Here is a 20,504-nt window from a genome sequence, read left to right as displayed (position 1 = left end):
TCCATACAGGATACTAGTCCCCATATAACACTGCATACAGAATACTGGCCCCCATATAACGCTCCATACAGAATACTGGCCCCCATATAACGCTCCATACAGAATACTGACCCCCATATAACGCTCCATACAGAATATTAGCCCCCATGTAACGCTCCATGCAGGCTGTTTCCCCCTTATAATGCCCCATGCAGGATGACACCCCCCTTTTAATGCCCTATGCAGGATGTCACCTCTACCCCCCATAAAATGCCCCATGCAGGATGTCACCCCCCCCCCCATTTAATGCCCCTTGCAGGATGTCACTTCCCCCCTTTTCAATGCCCCATGCAGTATGTCAGACCACCCACTCCCTTATAATGCCCCATGCAGGAGGTCACACCCCCCCTCCTTAGAATGCCCCATGCAGTATGTCACACGCCCACCCTCCTTATAATGCCCCATGCAGGATGTCAATTCCCCCCTCCCCCTCTTATAATGCCCCATGCAGGATGTCACACCCCCTCCCTTATAATGCCCCATGCAGGATGTCACGCCCCCCCTCCCTTATAATGGCCCATGCAGGATGTCAATTCCCCCCCTCCCCCTCTTATAATGCCCCATGCAGAATGTCACCCCCCCTACCTTATAATGCCCCATGCAGGATGTCACTTCCCCCTTACCCTCTTACAATGCCCCATGCAGGATGTCACTTCCCCCCTTCCCCTCTTATAATGCCCCATGCAGGATGTCACACACCCCCACCCCCATATAATGCCCCCATGCAGGATGTCTGTTCCCCCTCCCCTTCTTATAATGCCCCATGCAGGATGTCACACCCCCTCCCTTATAATACCCCATGCAGGACGTCACTTCCCCCCTTCCCCTCTTATAATGCCCCATGCAGTATGTCACCCCCCCATATAATGCCCCATGCAGGATGTCACACCCCCCTCCCTTATAATGCCCCATGCAGGATGTCACCTCTCCCCCCATATAATGCCCCATGCAGGATGTCACCCCCCCATATAATGCCCCATGCAGGATGTCACCCCCCCATATAATGCCCCATGCAGGATGTCACACCCACTCTCCCCCCACCATATAATGCCCCATTCCCCCATACATAACAAAAAAAATCAAATACTCACCTCACTTCTCACCTGATGCTGATCCAGACTCCAGCATCGCCTGCGTCTTCGCGCTGTGACAGCTCAGGAGAGATCGCGCGTGGTGTAAACATATCACCTCACCCTCTGACCTGAGACGTCACAGTCAGAGGACGCGGAAGACGCTGCGGAGGCACGGGGAGGGGTAAGTATTGTGCCGGTGCCGTCACATGACCGGAGATGTCCCTGCGCTCAGCAGGGACATCTTCGGTCATGTGACGGTGGGGGGTCATGTGACGGCGGGGGGTCCTGCGGGGGGGCTCCATGACGAGACGCACAAGAGGGGGCTCCGAGGGGGCCCCGACCGGCCGGGCCCCATGCTGGAGTCAGGGCAGTCATGCCCTGATGGCGGCCCTGCTGGAGGCTGGAGGGGCCCCCTCTCCCTCGGGGGTCCCCGTTCAATGAACCGGCTGCACGGGCGGTTGGATCATCTTATGGATGCGCTGTTTCTGGGGCGGCTGAGAGCTGATATTATTAGCCTCAGAGACCTAGGATCCATGGTCTTTTCCCTGTCTAATAATATCAGCCTGCAGCTGTCTGCCTAGCCTTTACTGGTTAGATTTTATAGGGGAACCCTACATCATTTTTTTTTTTTTTAGGTCCACCTGTAATCTAGCCAGTAAAGGCTAAGCAAACAGCTGTGTGCTGTTATTAATAGCCAGGGAACATTTTTGGTTAATGCCCCCTTCCCCGGCAAGTAATATCAGCCCCCAGTGGTCAGCTTTCCCTCTGTTGGTTATGAAAATGACACGGGAGCCCACGCCATTTTTTTAATTTAAGGAAATGTGCCCACAATCCAAACATAGCAGCGCTTTGGACACAGTATATTTTGCTTTGTCCAAAACGCGTTCTTTTGAACGCAGGTAAATCCACGTGTTCACTAAACCATGCAGATTTACCACATTCAATACATTCTAGTGGTCAAATTTCTGTTGCGGAGACTAGTGACTCCACAAGAGAAATTGATATGCTGTGGTCCTGAAAGACGTGCCGCATGTCAGTGTCCGCTGGTGATCCACAGGCTCAGATGCATGCATAGTGGACATGGGATTTCTAGAAATACCATCCGCTATGCTGTAACATCTGGCTACTGTGGGTTTTACCCTGCATAAATATGCAGCTTCAAACCCGCAGCATTTACTGATCATGGGCATGTACCTAAACTCACCCACAGCATGTCAATTTCTGTAACGGAGACGCCAGTTTCCGCTGCAAATTTTGTCAATTTGAAATGTCATTACATGTAGAAATGTTCACTTGCTAGGACCACCGCCTTTTGCAAGTGTCACAGCTTGTAAACACTTTTTGTAGCTAGCCAAGAGTCTTTCAATTCTTGTTTGAGGGATTTTCATCCATTCTTCCTTGGAAAATTCTTCCAGTTCTGTGAGATTCCTGGGTTGTCTTGCATGCACTGCTATTTTGAGGTACAGCCACAGATTTTCAATGATGATTAGATCAGGAGCCTGTTAGGGCCATTGGCAAACCTTCAGCTTGCGCCTTTTGAGGTAATCTATTGTGGATTTTGACATGTGTTTAGGATCATTATCCATTTGTAAAAGCCAAACTCTTTTCAACTTCAGCTTCTTTACAGATGGTGTTATGTTTGCATCAAGAATTTGTCTTTAACCTCATTGGTCCACAGGACTTGCTTCAAAAATGCACCAGGCTTGTTTAGATGTTCTTTTGCATACTTCTGACTCTGAATTTTATGGTTAGGATGCAGAGGAGGTTTTCTTCTGATAACTCTTCTATGAAGGCCATCTTTGTGCAGGTGTCTCTGAACAGTAGAACAATGTACCACAACTCCAGAGTCTGCTAAATCTTTCTGAAGCTCTTTTGCAGTCAATCGGTGGTTATGATTTGCCTCTCTAGCAATCCTATGAGCAGCTCTCAATGAAATTTTGCTTGGTTTTACAGACCTTATGTTGACCTTCACTGTTCCTGTTAACTGCCATTTCTTAAATACAAGTCGAACTGAGGAAAGGGCAACCTGAAAATGCTTTGCTATCGTCTTATAGCCTTCTCCTGCTTTGCAGGTCTCCACCATTTTCATTTTCAGAGTTCTAGCAGCGGGCAGCTGCTTAGAAGAACCCATGACTGCTGTTTTTTGGCGCTAGGTTGGAGGAGGCGGGGTTTTTATAAAGATGAGAAATTTGCATCACCTGTTAACTTTGACCGAGGCTTCACACCTTATCTGAACACACAAATATCCAAGGGTACCCAAACTTTTGTATCAGCCCATCTTCCTTTTTGTATTTTTTTAAATGTAAAAAATTATAATTTTTTTTGCCTAAAATACAAAGGAAATGTGTCATCTTTAGCTGTAGGCCTTTTAGAGATCATTTTATCTTCAACTTGCTTAACTGTTCACAATAACAGTAATTTTGACCAGGGGTGTCCAAACTTTTACATGCCACTATATATCTAAGGCCTTTTAACATTTTTAGTCCCCTTTTCCTTATTGATAACTTTTAACAATTGGATCATTTTTGTTGTGTTGTAGGATGTTTACAGACCATGGCTTTTGCTGTAAAATGCAACTAAGAGAAAGTAAGGAAAATTCCACTAGAACATCTGAACTTTATACGGGGTTAATCAGAATCAATATAAATTACAGCGGCTGTGTACTGATTACTAAGTAACATGAGTGTAAATGTGATTGGCTAATTCTGAACTTCACTACATCCCCAATTATAAGAGGGTGTTCACACATGTGCAACCACGTTGTTTTAATGTAGTGGCTTGCGAAAGTATTCACCCCCTTGTCTTTTAACCTATTTTGTTAATTACAGCCTGTGTTTAAATATTTTTGTAATCTGATTTGTGTGTGATGCATCATCACTAAATAGTCTAAGTTGGTGAAGTGAGAAAAATATAGGCATTAATTAAATTTATAGGAACATATCACTTAAAATTGGCATGTGCATCTATACTTACCCCTTTTGTGATGAAGGCCCTAAAAAGGGAAGTCCACCTGTTTGCAATCTAAGTGTCACATGGTCTGTTCGTATATACACACCTTTTCTGAAAGACCACACAGGCTGCAACACCATTAAACAAGAGGCGCCACTAACCAAACAACACCATGAAGACCAAGGAGATCTCCAAACAAGTCAAGGACAAAGTTGTTGAGAAGATCAAATCAAGGTTGGGTTATAAAAATAAATAAATAAATACCAATCGCTGATGATCCCCCGGAGTACCATCAACGCTATTATCATCAAATGGAAAGAACATGGTACCACAACAAACCTGCCAAGAGAGGGCCGCCCACCAAATCTTTCAGCCCGGCCAAGTATGGCATTAATTAGAGAGGCAGCACAGAGATCAAAGGTAACCCTGAAGGTGCTGCAGAGTTCCGAAGTAGAGACTGGAGTGCATACGACCACAATGAGTCGTACACTCCATAGAGGTGGCCTTTGCTTACACGCAAAAATTGTAAGGCTCATTTTGAGTTTGCCAAAAGATGTGGGAGACTCCCCAAATGTATGGAGGAAGGTGCTGTGGTTGGATGAGACAAAAATTGAAGTTTTTGGTCACCAAGGTAAGCGCTATGTCTGGCGCCAAACCAGCACCGCTCATCATCGAAGAACACCAGTGAAACATGGTGGTGACAACATTATACTGTGGGGATGTTTTTTGGCAGCATGGACAGGAAAAATGGTCCGAATCAAGGGGAAAGACGGATGGTGGGAAATACAATATATTCTGGAGCATAACCTGTCAAGTCTGTAAGTGATTTTGAGTGTGGGACGGAGGTTCACATTCCAACAAGACAATGACCCAAAGTATACTGCTAAAGCAACACTTGAACGGTTTAAGGGGAAACATGTAAATGTTTTGGAGTGACCTAACCAAAGCCCAGACCTTAATCCAATTGAGAATCTGTGGTCAGACTTGAAGATTGCTGTTCACCAGACAAATTCATCCATCTTGAAGGAATTGGAGCAGTTTTGCCTTGAGGAATAGGCAAAAATCCCAGTGGCAAGATGTGGAAAGCTTATAGAGACTTATCCAAAGTGACTTGCAGCTGTAATTGCCGCCAAAGGAGGTTCTACAACGTACTGACTTTAGGGGGGTGAATAGCTATGCACACTGAAGTTTTCAGTTATTTTATCTTATTTGTTTGCTTCACAATAAAAAGAAAACCAAATGTTCACAGTTCTAGGCATGTTCTTTACATAAACTGATGTTAATCCTGAAAAAACAGTGAAATTCCAGGTTGTGAGGTAGCAAAATACGAAAAATGCCAAGGAGGGGGGATTGAACGCTTTTGCAAGCCACTGTGTGTGTGTGTGTATATTATATATAATTATATATATATATATATATATATATATATCAGTGGTGGCCAAAAGTATTGGCACCCCTGCAATTCTGTCAGATAATACTCAGTTTATTCCTGAAAATGATTGCAATCACAAATTCTTTGGTATTATTATCTTCATTTAATTTGCTTGCAAGGAAAAAACACAAAAGAAAATGAAGCAAAAATCAAATCATTGATCATTTCACACAAAACTCCAAAAATGGGCCAGACAAAAGTATTGGCACCCTCAGCCTAATACTTGGTTGCACAACCTTTAGCCAAAATAACTGCGAACAACCACTTCCGGTAACCATCAATGAGTTTCTTACAATGCTCTGCTGGAATTGTAGACCATTCTTCTTTGGCAAACTGCTCCAGGTCCCTGATATTTGAAGAGTGCCTTCTCCAAACTTCCATTTTGAGATCTCTCCACAGGTGTTCTATGGGATTCAGGTCTGGACTCATTGCTGGTCACCTTAGAAGTCTCCAGTGCTTTCTCATAAACCATTTTATAGTGCTTTTGGAAGTGTGTTTTGGGTCATTGTCCTGCTGGAAGACCCATGACCTCTGAGGGAGACCCAGCTTTCTCACACTGGGCCCTACATTATGCTGCAAAATTTGTTGGTAGTCTTCAGACTTCATAATGCCATGCACACGGTCAAGCAGTCCAGTGCCAGAGGCAGCAAAGCAACCCCAAAACATCAGGGAACCTCCGCCATGTTTGACTGTAGGGACCGTGTTCTTTTCTTTGAATGCCTCTTTTTTTTCCTGTACACTCTATGTTGATGCTTTTTCCCAAAAAGCTCTACTTTTGTCTCATCTGACCAGAGAACATTCTTCCAAAACGTTTAGGCTTTCTCAGGTAAGTTTTGGCAAACTCCAGCCTGGCTTTTTTATGTCGCGGGGTAAGAAGTGGGGTCTTCCTGGGTATCCTACCATACAGTCCCTTTTCATTCAGACGCCGACGGATAGTACGGGTTGACACTGTTGTACCCTCGGACTGCAGGGCAGCTTGAACTTGTTTGGATGTTAGTCGAGGTTCTTTATCCACCATCCGCACAATCTTGCGTTGAAATCTCTCGTCAATTTTTCTTTTCCGTCCACATCTAGGGAGGTTAGCCACAGTGCCATGGGCTTTAAACTTCTTAATGACACTGCGCACGGAAGACACAGGAACATTCAGGTCTTTGGAGATGGACTTGTAGCCTTGAGATTGCTCATGCTTCCTCACAATTTGGTTTCTCAAGTCCTCAGACAGTTGTTTGGTCTTCTTTCTTTTCTCCATGCTCAATGTGGTACACACAAGGACACAGGACAGAGGTTGAGTCAACTTTAATCCATGTTAACTGGCTGCAAGTGTGATTTAGTTATTGCCAACACCTGTTAGGTGCCACAGGTAAGTTACAGGTGCTGTTAATTACATGAATTAGAAAAGCATCACATGATTTTTCAAACAGTGCCAATACTTTTGTCCACCCCCTTTTTTAGGTTTGGTGTGGAATTATATCCAATTTGGCTTTAGGACAATTCTTTTTGTGTTTTTTCATTGAAGACCAATTAAATGAAGATAATAATACCAAAGAATTTGTGATTGCAATCATTTTCAGGAAGAAACTGAGTATTATCTGACAGAATTGCAGGGGTGCCAATACTTTTGGCCACCACTGTATAAATATATATATATACACTGCTCAAAAAAATAAAGGGAACACTTAAACAACAGAATATAACTCCGAGTAAATCAAACTTCTGTGAAATCAAACTGTCCACTTAGGAAGCAACACTGATTGACAATCAATTTCACATGCTGTTGTGCAAATGGAATAGACAATAGATGGAAATTATTGGCAATTATCAAGACACACTCAATAAAGGAGTGGTTCTGCAGGTGGGGACCACAGACCACTTCTCAGTACCAATGCTTTCTGGCTGATGTTTTGGTCACTTTTGAATGTTGGTTGTGCTTTCACAATCGTGGTAGCTTGAGATGGACTCTACAACCCACAGAAGTTGCTCAGCTAGTGCAGCTCATCCAGGATGGCACATCAATGTGAGCTGTGGCAAGAAGGTTTTGTATCTGTCAGCGAAGTGTCCAGAGGCTAGAGGCACTACCAGGAGACAGACTAGTACACCAGGAGACGTGGAGGGGGCCATAGGAGGGAAATATCCCAGCAACAGGACCACTAAGTCCGCCTTTGTGCAAGAAGGAACAGGAGGAGCACTGCCAGAGCCCTGCAAAATTGCCTCCAGCAGGCCACAAATGTGCATGTGTCTGCACAAACGGTTAGAAACCGACTCCATGAGGGTGGTATGAGGGCCCGACGTCCACAGATAGGGGTTGTGCTCACAGCCAAACACCGTGCAGGACGCTTGGCATTTGCCACAGAACACCAGGATTGGCAAAGTCGCCACTGGCGCCCTATGCTCTTCACAAATGAAAGCAGGTTCACACTGAGCACATGTGACAGACGTGACAGAGTCTGGAGATGCCATGGAGAGCGATCTGCTGCCTGCAACATCCTTCAGCATGACCGGTTTGGCAGTGGGTCAGTAATGGTGTGGGGTGGCATTTCTTTGGAGGGCCGCACAGCCCTCCATGTGCTCGCCAGAGGTAGCCTGACTGCCATTAGGTACCGAGATGAGATCCTCAGACCCCTTGTGAGACCATATGCTGGTGCGGTTGGCCCTGGGCTCCTCCTAATGCAGGACAATGCCAGACCTCATGTGGCTGGAGTGTGTCAACAGTTCCTGCAAGATATAGGCATTGAAGCTATGGACTGGCCCGCCCATTCCCCAGACCTGAATCCGATTGAGCACATTTGGGACATCATGTCTCGCTCCATCCACCAACGTCACGTTGCACCACAGGCTGTCCAGGAGTTGGCGGATTCTTTAGTCCAGGTCTGGGAGGAGATCCCACAGGAGACCATCCGCAACCTCATCAGGAGCATGCCCAGGCATTGTAGGGAGGTCATACAGGCACGTGGAGGCCATACACAATACTGAGCCTCATTTTGACTTGTTTTAAGGACATTACATCAAAGTTGGATCAGCCTGTAGTGTGCTTTTCCACTTTAATTTTGGGGGTGACTCCAAATCTAGGCCTCCATTGGTTAATAAATTTGATTTCCATTGATGATTTTTGTGTGATTTAGTTGTCAGCACATTCAACTTTGTACAGAACAAAGTATTCAATGAGAATATTTCATTCATTCAGATCTAGGATGTGTTATTTCAGTATTCCCTTATATATATATACTGTATAAATATTCAAGTAAACCCACATAGGACTGGGTTAAATCCTAGCACTCTAGGTATTAAATAGATGCACCTGGTTAGCTTTCACTAAGGTTCTGGTTCACCCTGTGTCAGTTTGCTGGGGTTGAGCAGAGTCGAGTTTGTTGCAGCTGGTGAGTGGCCAGCCAATGTGTGAGCTGTAGCTGGGAGAGAAACAAGTCAAAGTCTCTCTGAATGGAGACTGCACGGGTCAACTAAGAAAGCTGAGCAGTCTGTGTGTGGAAGCTGCAGCCTGTCCAGTGTGAATTGTGCAAGGAGTTGAACACTTCTGTTTTGGCACTGAAAGCTGCTCAAGCTGAAGGTGATACAGAGACTGGTAGGACCATACCTGTTCTGTTTGTAAAGTTTACTCTGGGAGAAAGGACTGTAATCTGCTAGGGTGAGCCCACTATGACAAATATGTGCCTACTGAATTAACTGTTTATTTTTTGTTATGCCTTTGTGCCTGGAAGAGGCAGTTTTGGTTATGAATACCTTGGAGTTTTATGAAAGCAATAAAATGGCAGATGTTTGGACCAAGCTGCATTGCCTGTGCGAACGCTACCAAATACCTACCTAAGAGAGTGTAGCCCTACAATATATATATATATATATGTGCTCTGTGTATGCAGCATGTGTCTGTATGTATGTGCTCTGTGTATGCAGCATGTCTCTGTATGTATGTATGTGCTCTCTGTACATAGCATGTCTCTGTATGTGTGCTGTGTACACATGTGTGCAATGCATACTGTTTGTGTATGTAGCGTCCACATTTATAAATACTGGCAGCGCAGGCGAGTGTTCACAGGTGTAAATGGGTCGGCAATTGCCCACCAAATGATGCTCATTCATCGGTTAATTGGATTTTTATTCTGGAACAAAAATCATTGTTCTCGACAGCATATCGCCCGGTGTTATCAGAAGATAAGCTGCTGATCACATTATGCTGTATGAGGACAGATTGTTCTACTAGTTCTGTGCCCATCATTCTTCATCAGCCTTTCTAAATAGGCCGGTAACTGAACATCGAACGACTTGAATATTGTGTATCATGCTAGTTTAACGGCCTGAACTCATCTCATGTAAATGCAACCTAAATGTCTGTGTATGATGGTGCAATATGTTAGCATTGGGGTCCTACTTAAAACTTTAGTCTAGGGCCCACTTTGTCTAAAACCAGCCCTGCTTATTAACACTGATGTAAAAATAAAATACTGATCTGCAATATATGATCACAACATGTGCTTTTACCCTAGACTGTCAAATAATCTGCTCATAGAAATTCCTAAAAATATAAATCCAATGTTATTTGAGCCATTATACAGATGTGTGCAAGAAGCTGAATACTGCCGCCACAAAATCAGTGTGTTTGTGCCATCTGTAGTGGACGTGAGTCCAGCATCGGACTGGAGTACACTGGGCCCACCGGAGAAAATAATTCTTGGGGCCCACTACGTAGCTACATAGAAATAAATAAAAGACCACCAACTGTATGATAACACGCTAATATCAGGGTATAATATAAGATAGTACACTTCTTATTGTTATAGAAAGAGCTGGTGTCCACATTTTGGTGCAAACTCAATGATAAATGTCCCCTGATGTGTAATAACAACTAAACCAATGTTTTATAGCACCAGCGTAGTGTATGGGATTTTATGACATCTCATCCATACGCTGAGAAAATCCAGAGCGTGAATTAACCGATGCTGCGAATTTCACATGAACAATGTGTCAACATACGCTGCGGATATTCACCAACGACTTCATCCTTTGCAATACAAAAGGATCAAGTCAGGCTACGTTACCACAGAGTGAAGCCACTGTGGCTCCGACGCTGCGGTAGAGCCGCAGCACTTCCGCCCTCGTTATGCTAATGAGCGGCGCCATTTTTTTCTCCTGCGGACTTTCCTCATAGATGTTAGTCTATGGGGAAAGTCCACATGTAGACCCGCAAGAGAAATTGACTTGCTGCGGGTCTGAAAGATGTGCCACATGTCAGAATCCGCAGGTGATCCACAGACTGAGATGCACACGTAGTGGACATGGGATTTCTAGAAATCCCATCCACTATGCTGTAACATCTGACCACTGCAGTTTTGATGCTGCATAACACGCATCGTCAAAACCGCAGAGAATCCTGAACGTGGGAACATAGCCTCAATGGTAAAGGTGCACCAGCACTAAACACAGCAATATCTGCACAATATCTGCGTGGATATTACCGCTGTTAATTTGCTGTGGGATTTCCATTGTAGAAATTCTGCAGCAAATGCATTATGTGAATGTATCCACTAATAGTGGGGGGCCCTAAATCACTTATGTAAGGGATAATTAGTGACATCAAAAAAGAGCTTTCCCTTACTTAAGTCTCTCTGCCACATTTAAAGCCATAACTTCTTATGAAGGGCCTCATTTTGTTAGTAGTGAGGAAAAAAAACTTCTAGTCAGTCAGGGGTGACAGAGGGAGATGGGGCTAAGTCAGTCAGGGGTGACAGAGGGAGAGGGGGCTAAGTCAGTCAGGGGTGACAGAGGGAGATGGGGATAAGTCAGTCAGGGGTGATAAAGGGAGAGGGGACTAAGTCAGTCAGGGGTGACAGAGGGAGAGGGGGCTAAGTCAGTCAGGGGTGACAGAGGGAGATGGGGCTAAGTCAGTCAAGGGTGACAGAGGGAGATGGGGCTAAGTCAGTCAGGGGTGACAGAGGGAGATGGGGCTAAGTCAGTCGGGTGACAGACGGAGAGGGGGCTCAGTCGGGGGTGAAAGAGGGAGAGGGGGCTCAGTTGGGGGTGAAAGATGGAGAGGGGGCTCAGTCGGGGGTTCTAGAAGGAGAGGGGGCTCAGTCGGGGGTGATACGGGGATAGGGACAAGTTAGGGGGTGCAGTCAGGTGTGACTATAGGGGGAAAAGCCTCAGTAAGAGGTGTTTAGGAGGATGGGGTGCACCATGCAGTCAGTGAGGGGTGAAAAGGGCGATGAGGGAATAGGGCCCTCATTCATCCCTAAGTAACTTAACCCCTTCCCCCTTTATCATCCCTGCCAAAGGCCCCCCATTTGCATTTACTCACTGTTAGGCTGGCGAGGGGGAGGGGGGGGCTTCTTCAATCATTGCAGGCAGCTGTAACAGGGAGTTGTCCATCTCCCTCTGCTGCCAGTGTTTACACTGTGGGTGAGGGGTGCATGCTTTGTAAATCAGAGTACAGCTCATTACCAGAACTGTGCTTTCCAGCCAGCGAGGACATAAACAAAGCTGGCTGGACAAGAGCTTATCAAGAGCTGCACACTCTCCCTGCTGTTTCAATGCAGGGAAGAGCGGTGACATAACAAGCTATCAGGGCTCAGCAGCTCTGACTTACAACTAGTGCACCGCAGTCTGCAGCAGGGGAGCGGGTCCTCCATGTGATCAGTGATGCGCACACTGTGCTCTCCCGGTTTGTTTAATTATGGAAGGATCTGCAAGGAGTAGTGAAGTACTGCTCGCGGCTCCTCCCAGAGTAACCCAGGAGAGCACAGCTCACGCATCACTGATCACACCGAGGACCCGCTCCCCTGCTGCAGACTGCAGCGTGCACTAGTTGTAAGTAACAGAGGGCTGTTGCGCCCTGATAGCTTTTTATATCACTGCGTTCAGTAAGAGCATCGCTGGCACATGTGATGTGTGATCACTGTGCCAGCAGATGTCAGTGCCTGGACCCACCGGAGGATTCTCCGGTCCGCCGGTGGGCCAATCCAACCCTGTGTGAGTCCATATAAAACTAATCCTAATTCTGCCAGGAAACCCACAAAATGTCAGCTACAGTACTGTTAAAAATAGCAGTCCAATATGACTAACCAGATTAATCACTGTTTTTGGTATAAATTATATTACTACATGTCAAACAATTTACCAGTTGGTGCAGTAGATTGTAAGAAAACCAACAGTCTCAGCATTCATGATCTGCATGTTTTTGAGTCTGTGTATTTGAATATTTAATTAAAAGGGGGTTTGTTCAAAATAATAGCAGTGTGGAGTTCAATTAATGAGGTCAATCATTCTGTGAAGAAACAGGTGTGAATCAGGTGGCCCTTATTTAACGGTGAAGCCAGCACATGTTGTACATGCATTTCTCTTTGAAAGCCTGAGAAATATGGGTCGTTTGAGACATTGCTTAGAAGAACAGCGTACTTTGATTAAAATGTTGATTGGAGAGAGTAAAACTTATAAAGAAGTGCAGACAATGGTAGGCTGTTCAGCTAAAATGATCTCCAATGCTTTAAAATGGAAAGTAAAACCAGAAAGACATGGAAGAAAACAGAAGATGACAATTCGAATGGATCGAAGAATAGCCAAAATGGCAAAGGCTTAGCTAATGATAAGCTCCAGGATGATCAAAGACCGTCTCAGGTTACCAGTGAGGACACTGACAGTTAGAAGACGCCTGTATGAAGCTAATTTCTTAGCAAGAAGTCCCCTCAAAGTCCCACTGTTAAAAAAAGACATGTACTGAAGCAGATACAATTTGCCAAAGAACTCATCAACTGGTCGAAAGAGAAATGGAGAAACCTTTTGTGGACTGATGAAAGTAACATTCTTTTTTTTGGGTCCAAGAACACTTCTAGGGTGACATCAAAAATGCCGTTTGAGGCAAAGCCAACAAAAGCCAAAAAGTGGGTGTAATGCACACGCCCGGACTGACTGGCGTGTGCGTGTTTATGTAGTGACTCCACTGTGCAATGAACCAGAGAGTGCCTGGAGGGGCGTAACTAAGTATCTGCCCGATCCGACCAAGGTCGCACGACGGCATACGACGCCAGTGCACCAGGGAGGAACCGAGCAGAGGAACCAGGGTCTACTCCAGGTCAGACTCCGGACACGGCTGTTGACCCACACCGGGGAATACAGGAACAGGCAGACTAGAGCGCAGGCTGGGTAGGGTCCAGTACAGACTGGGAGACAAATTCAAAACCGCAGACGCGGTGGACAGGGCAGAGCAAAGCGAAAACCGCAGACGCGGCGGACAGAGCTGAGCAAAGCGAAAACCGCAGACGCAGCGGACAGAGCTGAGCAAAGCGAAAACCGCAGACGCGGCGGACAGAGCTGAGCAAAGCGAAAACTGCAGACGCGGCGGACAGAGCTGAGCAAAGCGAAAACCGCAGACGCGGCGGACAGAGCTGAGCAAAGCGAAAACCGTAGACGCGGCGGACAGAGCTGAGCAAATCGAAAACCGCAGACGCGGCGGACAGAGCTGAGCAAAGCGAAAACCGCAGACGCGGTGGACAGAGCTGAGCAAAGCGAAAACCGCAGATGCGGTGGACAGAGCTGAGCAAAGCGAAAACCGCAGACGCGGTGGACAGAGCTGAGCAAAGCGAAAACCGCAGACGCGGTGGGGACAGGGCTCTGTACACACGGAACAGACTAGAAGGGAAAGGCAGAACCAGATACCCACAGGGTACTTGCAGAGAAGTAGCGAGTGGACCACAAACTCACAAACGGAAGTAAAGTGACAACAAGCAGGAGTTAGGTACGAGTTCAGACTCTGCAGAAAAAGGGAAAGTACGGACATAGAGAAAAACAAAACAGGCTAGGAGAGTATTCAGACAAGAACAGACACAGCAGCAAGATACAGGAGCGGGTTCACACAGGCCTGGAAATACAGCCTCCAGGATAGGCAGAAGACAACAGGCTAGAAGATAATACAGACAGGACACAGTTCAGACACGGGAACTGATACCGAAGGCAGGAAACATAAACGGGACCTGGCATATCAGTGACCAAAGGCCAACTGACAGAACACAATGCTCAGGCAGGGATTCATTGGAGCAGCTGGGTTAAATACCAGATGGCAGACAGCAATAGGCTGAGGACGCACAAGGGGTGTGTCTGCAGCAAGTACAAAAAGCAGGAAGTGATCGGGCGCCGCCCTTAAGCAGCAGACACAGAGGCAAACAGACAGCATGGAGGGAAGCCAGGCTAGCAAACTGGACTGGAGATCAAGTGCGCGCTCTTGCACAGTGGGAGATGGACCACTATGCAAGGACGCCGCCAGGTATGTTACAGTGGGATGTAGACAAAGCATCTTGGGCTGGAATAAAAGTTGACAGTTGCCAGAAGTTGGTTGACTCTATGCAACATTGATGTGAAGCAGTTCTAAAAACCCGTGGGTATACAACTAATTATTAGGTTAGTGATTCACAAGAATGCTAAATCCTCAAAAAAAAAATCATATTGTGTGTTTGTAAAGACAAATGCAGACACTGCTATTTTTTTGAACAGCCCAATGTTCATTTTTTGTTATTTTCTGTAAAGTAGTTTAAAATTATATACATTTCCCTTCATGTTTTCAATTAGAAAACAATGTGCAATGTTCCCAGTGCATGGAAATAAAAACTAGTACAAAGATTTTGTGTTAAACTCATGTTTTTGAACACACTGCTATTATTTTGAACACTACTGTATACCCCAAACCACTGCCGCCATGGTGAGTGTGCCCCAGTTATACTCCACCAGATTGATCACAAGTTGGTGTACACTGTCTTCTGTAAATAAAGATAGTATAAGTGGTATGATTTTCTAATTATTTTCTTAGATTATAGTTATAAACCAATGTAAAAAGGTTACAATGTTTCTTCTATATACTATTTATGTAATGCTAACAACCTCAGTTTGATCTGAACCAATGCTGGGCTTTTGAAATGACCAGATCATATTTACATTCCAAGGATTTTCTGCTTCAAAATGAGAATAGAATAATATTCCTACCCAGCCCCTCTGGTGTAGATACATAGACAGTTGCAGTCTTTACCTGAGTCAATGAGGCTGCATAACAGCCCCATGGAATTGTATTTCACCTCTGGTCCCATAGATTCATCTTGTAAAACTTTATGCAGGATTGTCACCAACTCCGACTCTTTGAAGACTTCTTCAACAGCCTCTGAAATGTAATGATGACCATTACTCCGTCTCATAAACTACTACTATTACACTAATGATGTTGCAGTGTCTCCACTATATTTGTTGAGGATGATGGTGTTTGTTGGCATCACCATTCTTAGAAAAGCATGAGATAATAATATAGTATGATGATGATGATGAATCTCATTACCACCGGTATGCTTGCATTACATTCCCGAGCCTTCTATAAATCACCTACTCGATAATGAATTTTCTGTCAAGCCTTCGTATTTCATTACGCAATGTTCTGTGCCCCTATAATATAATGGGTTTGTTTTGTGATTGCAGTGCTTTACGTTACCAAGGTTGATGGCAGAAGCGATTGCTAATGCGATGAGGGCTTCATTTTGCATAATGGCGTGCTCGCTGGTTGTCATGGATACCAGATGCTTCACACCTTTGGCCTTTTCAATAGCCTTGACTACATCCTGTACATAACAATCAAAAGAGAAAGTTTTTAAATTGTGTAACCTTGATGGAAGTCATAATCGCTTAAAGTCCATTCTAGATCTTGTTCACGCTTGTGATATTCTAAGTCCTTCTCCGATATCATTCATTCTGAAATCTCACCATAGTGAGAATTCTCAGTTATACAACTACTGGTAGTTCATACAGAACTGTGATTACTGAAGCTGTGACCATAATCCTTTCCTCTAGGTAAACCCTTAGGCTACGTTCCCATGATGAGTTTTTGGTGAGTTTTTGATTCTGCGTATTTTTGCTGTGTCAAAAATGCAGCATCTTACCATTCTACCAGAGTGGATGGGATTTATAGAAATCTCATGCATACTGTGCTTCTTTTTAATGCTGTGTAAACTTACCTGCGGCACTTGTTTTCTTTCCGCAGCATGTCAATTTCTCTTACGGGTACGCTGAGTTTTCTGTGCAGAATTTTCCCATAGACTTACATTAGGTGCGGAAATTCCACAAGTAAAAACATGTTTTAAGTGCATGTCCGAGGCAGAAACGCATAAAAAACACATGGAATCCACACCTAAGTACATCAATGACTTTTGTCAAAGCCAAATACCAGAAAGTATCAAAAACAAAGCAGTTTTATTTAAATCATGAAACAGCAAAAAGAGAAAAAATAAAACAGCATTCAAAATGCGATACATAAGCAACAGATGGGTAGGTGCACACGAGGCATGTACATGGCAGATTTTCTGTCCACATTTTCCACTATTACAGTAGCAGTGGCGTATATGAGATTTATCAATATCTCATCCACTCATTGCGGTGAGTATTGAAAGCCTAAATTGACTGGCGCTGTGGATTTGAGCTATATAGCATGTAAATAAATGCTACGGACACAACTACAATGCAAAAGGTGTAATGTGTAGGTTGGTCCGCCGTGGAAATGTTCCAGGGGCATAAACTCTAAGCTAGTGGTGTCAAACTCAAGGCCAGCGGACCAAATTCAGCCTGCCATGTCATTCTTTGTGGCCTGCTCGTCAGACTGGGTTGGCGGGGTATCGGAGATTTCCCCAATGGGCCCCGCCCCCTGCTGCAGAGGAGATGGGGAAGAAGAGAAGGGAGGCAACCCCCCCCAAAAAAAACTGCAATTTTAAGGGTAAGGGGCACGGGCTCTTTAGAAGCACAGGCAGAATGTATGCAGGGATGCACACACGTCCCGGAGAAGCAGCTGAAGCTGTGCGTCTCCCTTCGCCGGCCGGCATATGTTGTCATCGTCATGCGCCTGCTGCGAAGGAAGTGCACAACTCAGCCGCTGGCCTCTGCTATCAGCGTGCTGGATCTCAGCAGAGGAGGAGGACACCACACGGGAGCGCAAGAAGGTAAGAGGAATCTTTTTTTGTGTGTGTGGATGCAGAATGGGATGGGAGCCTGTCTGGACACATGGCAGGGGGGGCTGGCTGGACACATAAGGAGGGGCATGATGGGTATATGGGAGGTAGGCTGGACATATGGGACCAGTAAGAAAATATGGGGGAGCAGGCTGGAAACATGGGGGCCTGAATGGATATATGGGGAGGCAGGCTGGACACATGGGAGTCTGAATGGATATATGGGGAGGCAGGCTGGACACATGGGGGCCTCAATGGAAATATGGGGAGGCAGGCTGGACACATGGGGGCCTGGATGGATATATGGGGAGGCAGGCTGGACACATGGGGGCCTGGATGGATATATGGGGAGGTTGGCTGGAAACATGGGACCAGTAAGAAAATATGGGGGGGCAGGCTGGACACATGGGGGCCTGAATGGATATATGGGGGGGGCAGGCTGTAAACATGGGGGCCTGGATGGATATATGGGGGGGCAGGTTGGACACATGGAGGCCAGGATGGATATATGGGGGGGTGGGCTGGACACATGGGGGGCCAGGATGGATATATGGGGGGTGGGCTGGACACATGGGGGGCCAGGATGGATATATGGGGGGCAGGCTGGACACATGGAGGCCAGGATGGATATACGGGAGGGGGCAGGCTGGACACATGGAGGCCAGGATGGATATATGGGAGGGGGCAGGCTGGACACATGGAGGCCAGGATGGATTTATGGAGAGGGCAGGCTGGACACATGGAGGCCAGGATGGATATATGCAGGGGCAGGCTGGACACATGGAGGCCAGGATGGATTTATGGGGGGGCATGCTGGACACATGGAGGCCAAGACGGATATATGGGTGAGTGGGTTTCAGAATGGATATATGCGGGGGTGGGTGGCAGGATGAATATATGTGGAGGGGCCAGGATGGATATATGGATGAGGAGGCAAGGATGGACAAGGGACTTAATTACTGTTTGGGGGCAGATTGAGGAACATACATTATTAGCTTATGGTGGCGAGTGGGGAACATTATTACTTTAGAGTCCAATTAGGGACATTATTACTTCTGTAATATAATTTACTTTTTAGGAAACTGTTTTCCATGGGAGGGGACAAAAGGGGGGTCCTGTTACTGTGCAGGGTGGCACTATGTCACTCTTTTTCTTCAACTGGTGTAGTGTAGAAGTCGGGGGGGAAAAAGTGGGAATGTGCTCTAGAAGAGATCAGTTATTGATAACTGTTATTTTCTGCAGAGATGAGTCCTGCCTGGAAGAAGTGATGACGGTCTGTGCCAGATGAAGAAGAAAAGCGAAGATGAAGGACTTCACCTAGAGACGTCACTGGTGAGTCAGTGTATTACATGTACACTTACACTATATAGTATATACAGAGCTCCTGTGTATGTCACTGGTGACCACTGTATTACCTATACACTATATACAGAGCTCATGTGTATAATGTCACCGGTTATCACTTTATTACCTGTACACTATATACAGAGCTCCTGTTTATAATGTCACTGGTGATCACTGTATTACCTGTACAACGACACTATATACAGAGCTCCTGAGTATAATGTCACTGGTGGTAATAACAGTGTTGTTAGTATTGTGGTTTGTATTCATGATCATTATTGTGTATTTGGTCACTTTGTGATGGTAATATGTGAGCTGGTCATGGTGTGACAGTATTTGTTCCTTGTATGTGGTATTATTCGGTCACTTTGTGGTGGTAATATGTGGTACGGTCATGGTGTGGCAGTATTTGTTCCTTGTATGTGGTTTTATTCAGTCACTATGTGGTAGTAATGTGTGATCTGGTCATGGTGTGGCGGTATTTGTCCCTTTTCCATGTGGTATTATTGGTGTTGGTATAGTGGATTGTGTTGTGTATGGCGGTCATTTGTTCTCACTGATATTAACTAGGAAAATATTTTTTTCTATTAGGACACAGCCCCACTATCAGTATTTGGTTAGTATTCGGTTAGTATTTTTTCTCAGGAGTGGGAGCCAAAACCAGGAGTGGGTGATAAATGCAGAATTGGTGCACTTGTTTCTATTATACCTTTTCTGTGATTGTTCCTCACCTGGTTTTGGCTCCCACCCCTGAGAAAAACTACTGACCAAATAATGATAGTGGGGCCGTTGCCTTAGAGATTAAATACTTGGACCAGAGTGTCAGAGATGCACTTACAAGAGTTCTCCGGTGAAAACAAGTAATCACCTCCCCACAGGATAAGTGACAAGTTATTGATTGGTGGGGGTCTGACTGCTGGGAGCCAATCAGCAGAATGTGGAGCTTTTCTCCCCATTAGACTGGAGCTCATGTGCGACTCGACCACTGATCCATACATTCGCTCAGTGGCTGTGAGCGCTGCTCTTTTTTTTAAGCCCCCAAGAATGGAGCTGCGGTCAGACATCTCACCTGTTGCTGCATGTTAAAATGGGGATAAGTGTCCTGTCAGGGATAAAACTTCCCCATTCTTCTGATCGGTGCTGTTTCCAATGTTCGGATCCAAACGATCAATAAGTGATCACATATCCTGTAGAGCCCATGGATCGGTGATAACTTGTTTTAACCAATGAAGCCCTTTAATGCAAACTACCGTAATTGTACATCCCAGTTATAGTGTGTGCACGGTAGATGTGCAGGAGCCGCCAGTCAATGCTCCCCTATAACAGGGATAGCGGATAAAAGATATTTGCACATTGCTGTAGGTGGGCCCCTAGAGTCAATTCCCATTGTGGGCCCCAGACACCCCAGTCGACCCTGCCTGCGAGGTAAGGACACACTTCAACACTGCTCCGACTGGCTCTCTGTATGGGGAAAGAGGATAGGCAGTAGGGGCAGTGTTAAAGCATGCATCGGAGCTCAAAATCTAAGATGGCACCCATTCTCTAGGCAGGTGCTACACCGTCTATTAGGTACTGGCTACTTTCTACATGGACACAGCCAGTGCTTAGCAGAGTGGGCGAAGCAGGCACAGGTTGCTGATATGATCTTGGAATATGAGAGTATGCAGCTAGTTTTTAGTAGAGGGAGAGGCACCA

The 20,504-nt window shown here is 45.6% G+C and overlaps 1 protein-coding gene across 5 annotated transcripts in view; it reads right to left on the bottom strand.

The window, feature by feature from the left end:
* Positions 1–20,504, bottom strand: part of LOC141273710 (rap1 GTPase-GDP dissociation stimulator 1-like) — a 592,027-nt gene that overhangs the window by 3,823 nt on the left and 567,700 nt on the right. For 4 of the 5 annotated variants that reach the window (XM_073685973.1, XM_073685978.1, XM_073685977.1 and 1 more), the window contains 2 exons: positions 15,962–16,088; positions 15,512–15,640 (listed from right to left, as the gene is read on the bottom strand). In XM_073685973.1, the coding sequence (XP_073542074.1) occupies positions 15,512–15,640; positions 15,962–16,088 (256 nt within the window). Of the gene's footprint in view, positions 1–3,216; positions 3,439–15,511; positions 15,641–15,961; positions 16,089–20,504 lie in introns of those variants that run through there. The other variant, XM_073685975.1, reaches the window with a different exon arrangement.

The sequence above is a fragment of the Phyllobates terribilis genome, unplaced genomic scaffold (genome assembly GCF_046119375.1).
Source record: "Phyllobates terribilis strain yellow unplaced genomic scaffold, ASM4611937v1 Scaffold_5__5_contigs__length_657084704, whole genome shotgun sequence".
NCBI classification, from domain to species: domain Eukaryota; kingdom Metazoa; phylum Chordata; class Amphibia; order Anura; family Dendrobatidae; genus Phyllobates; species Phyllobates terribilis.
The sequence above is the reverse complement of the archived record's forward strand: the minus strand, read 5'-3'. Positions and strand labels throughout refer to the sequence as shown.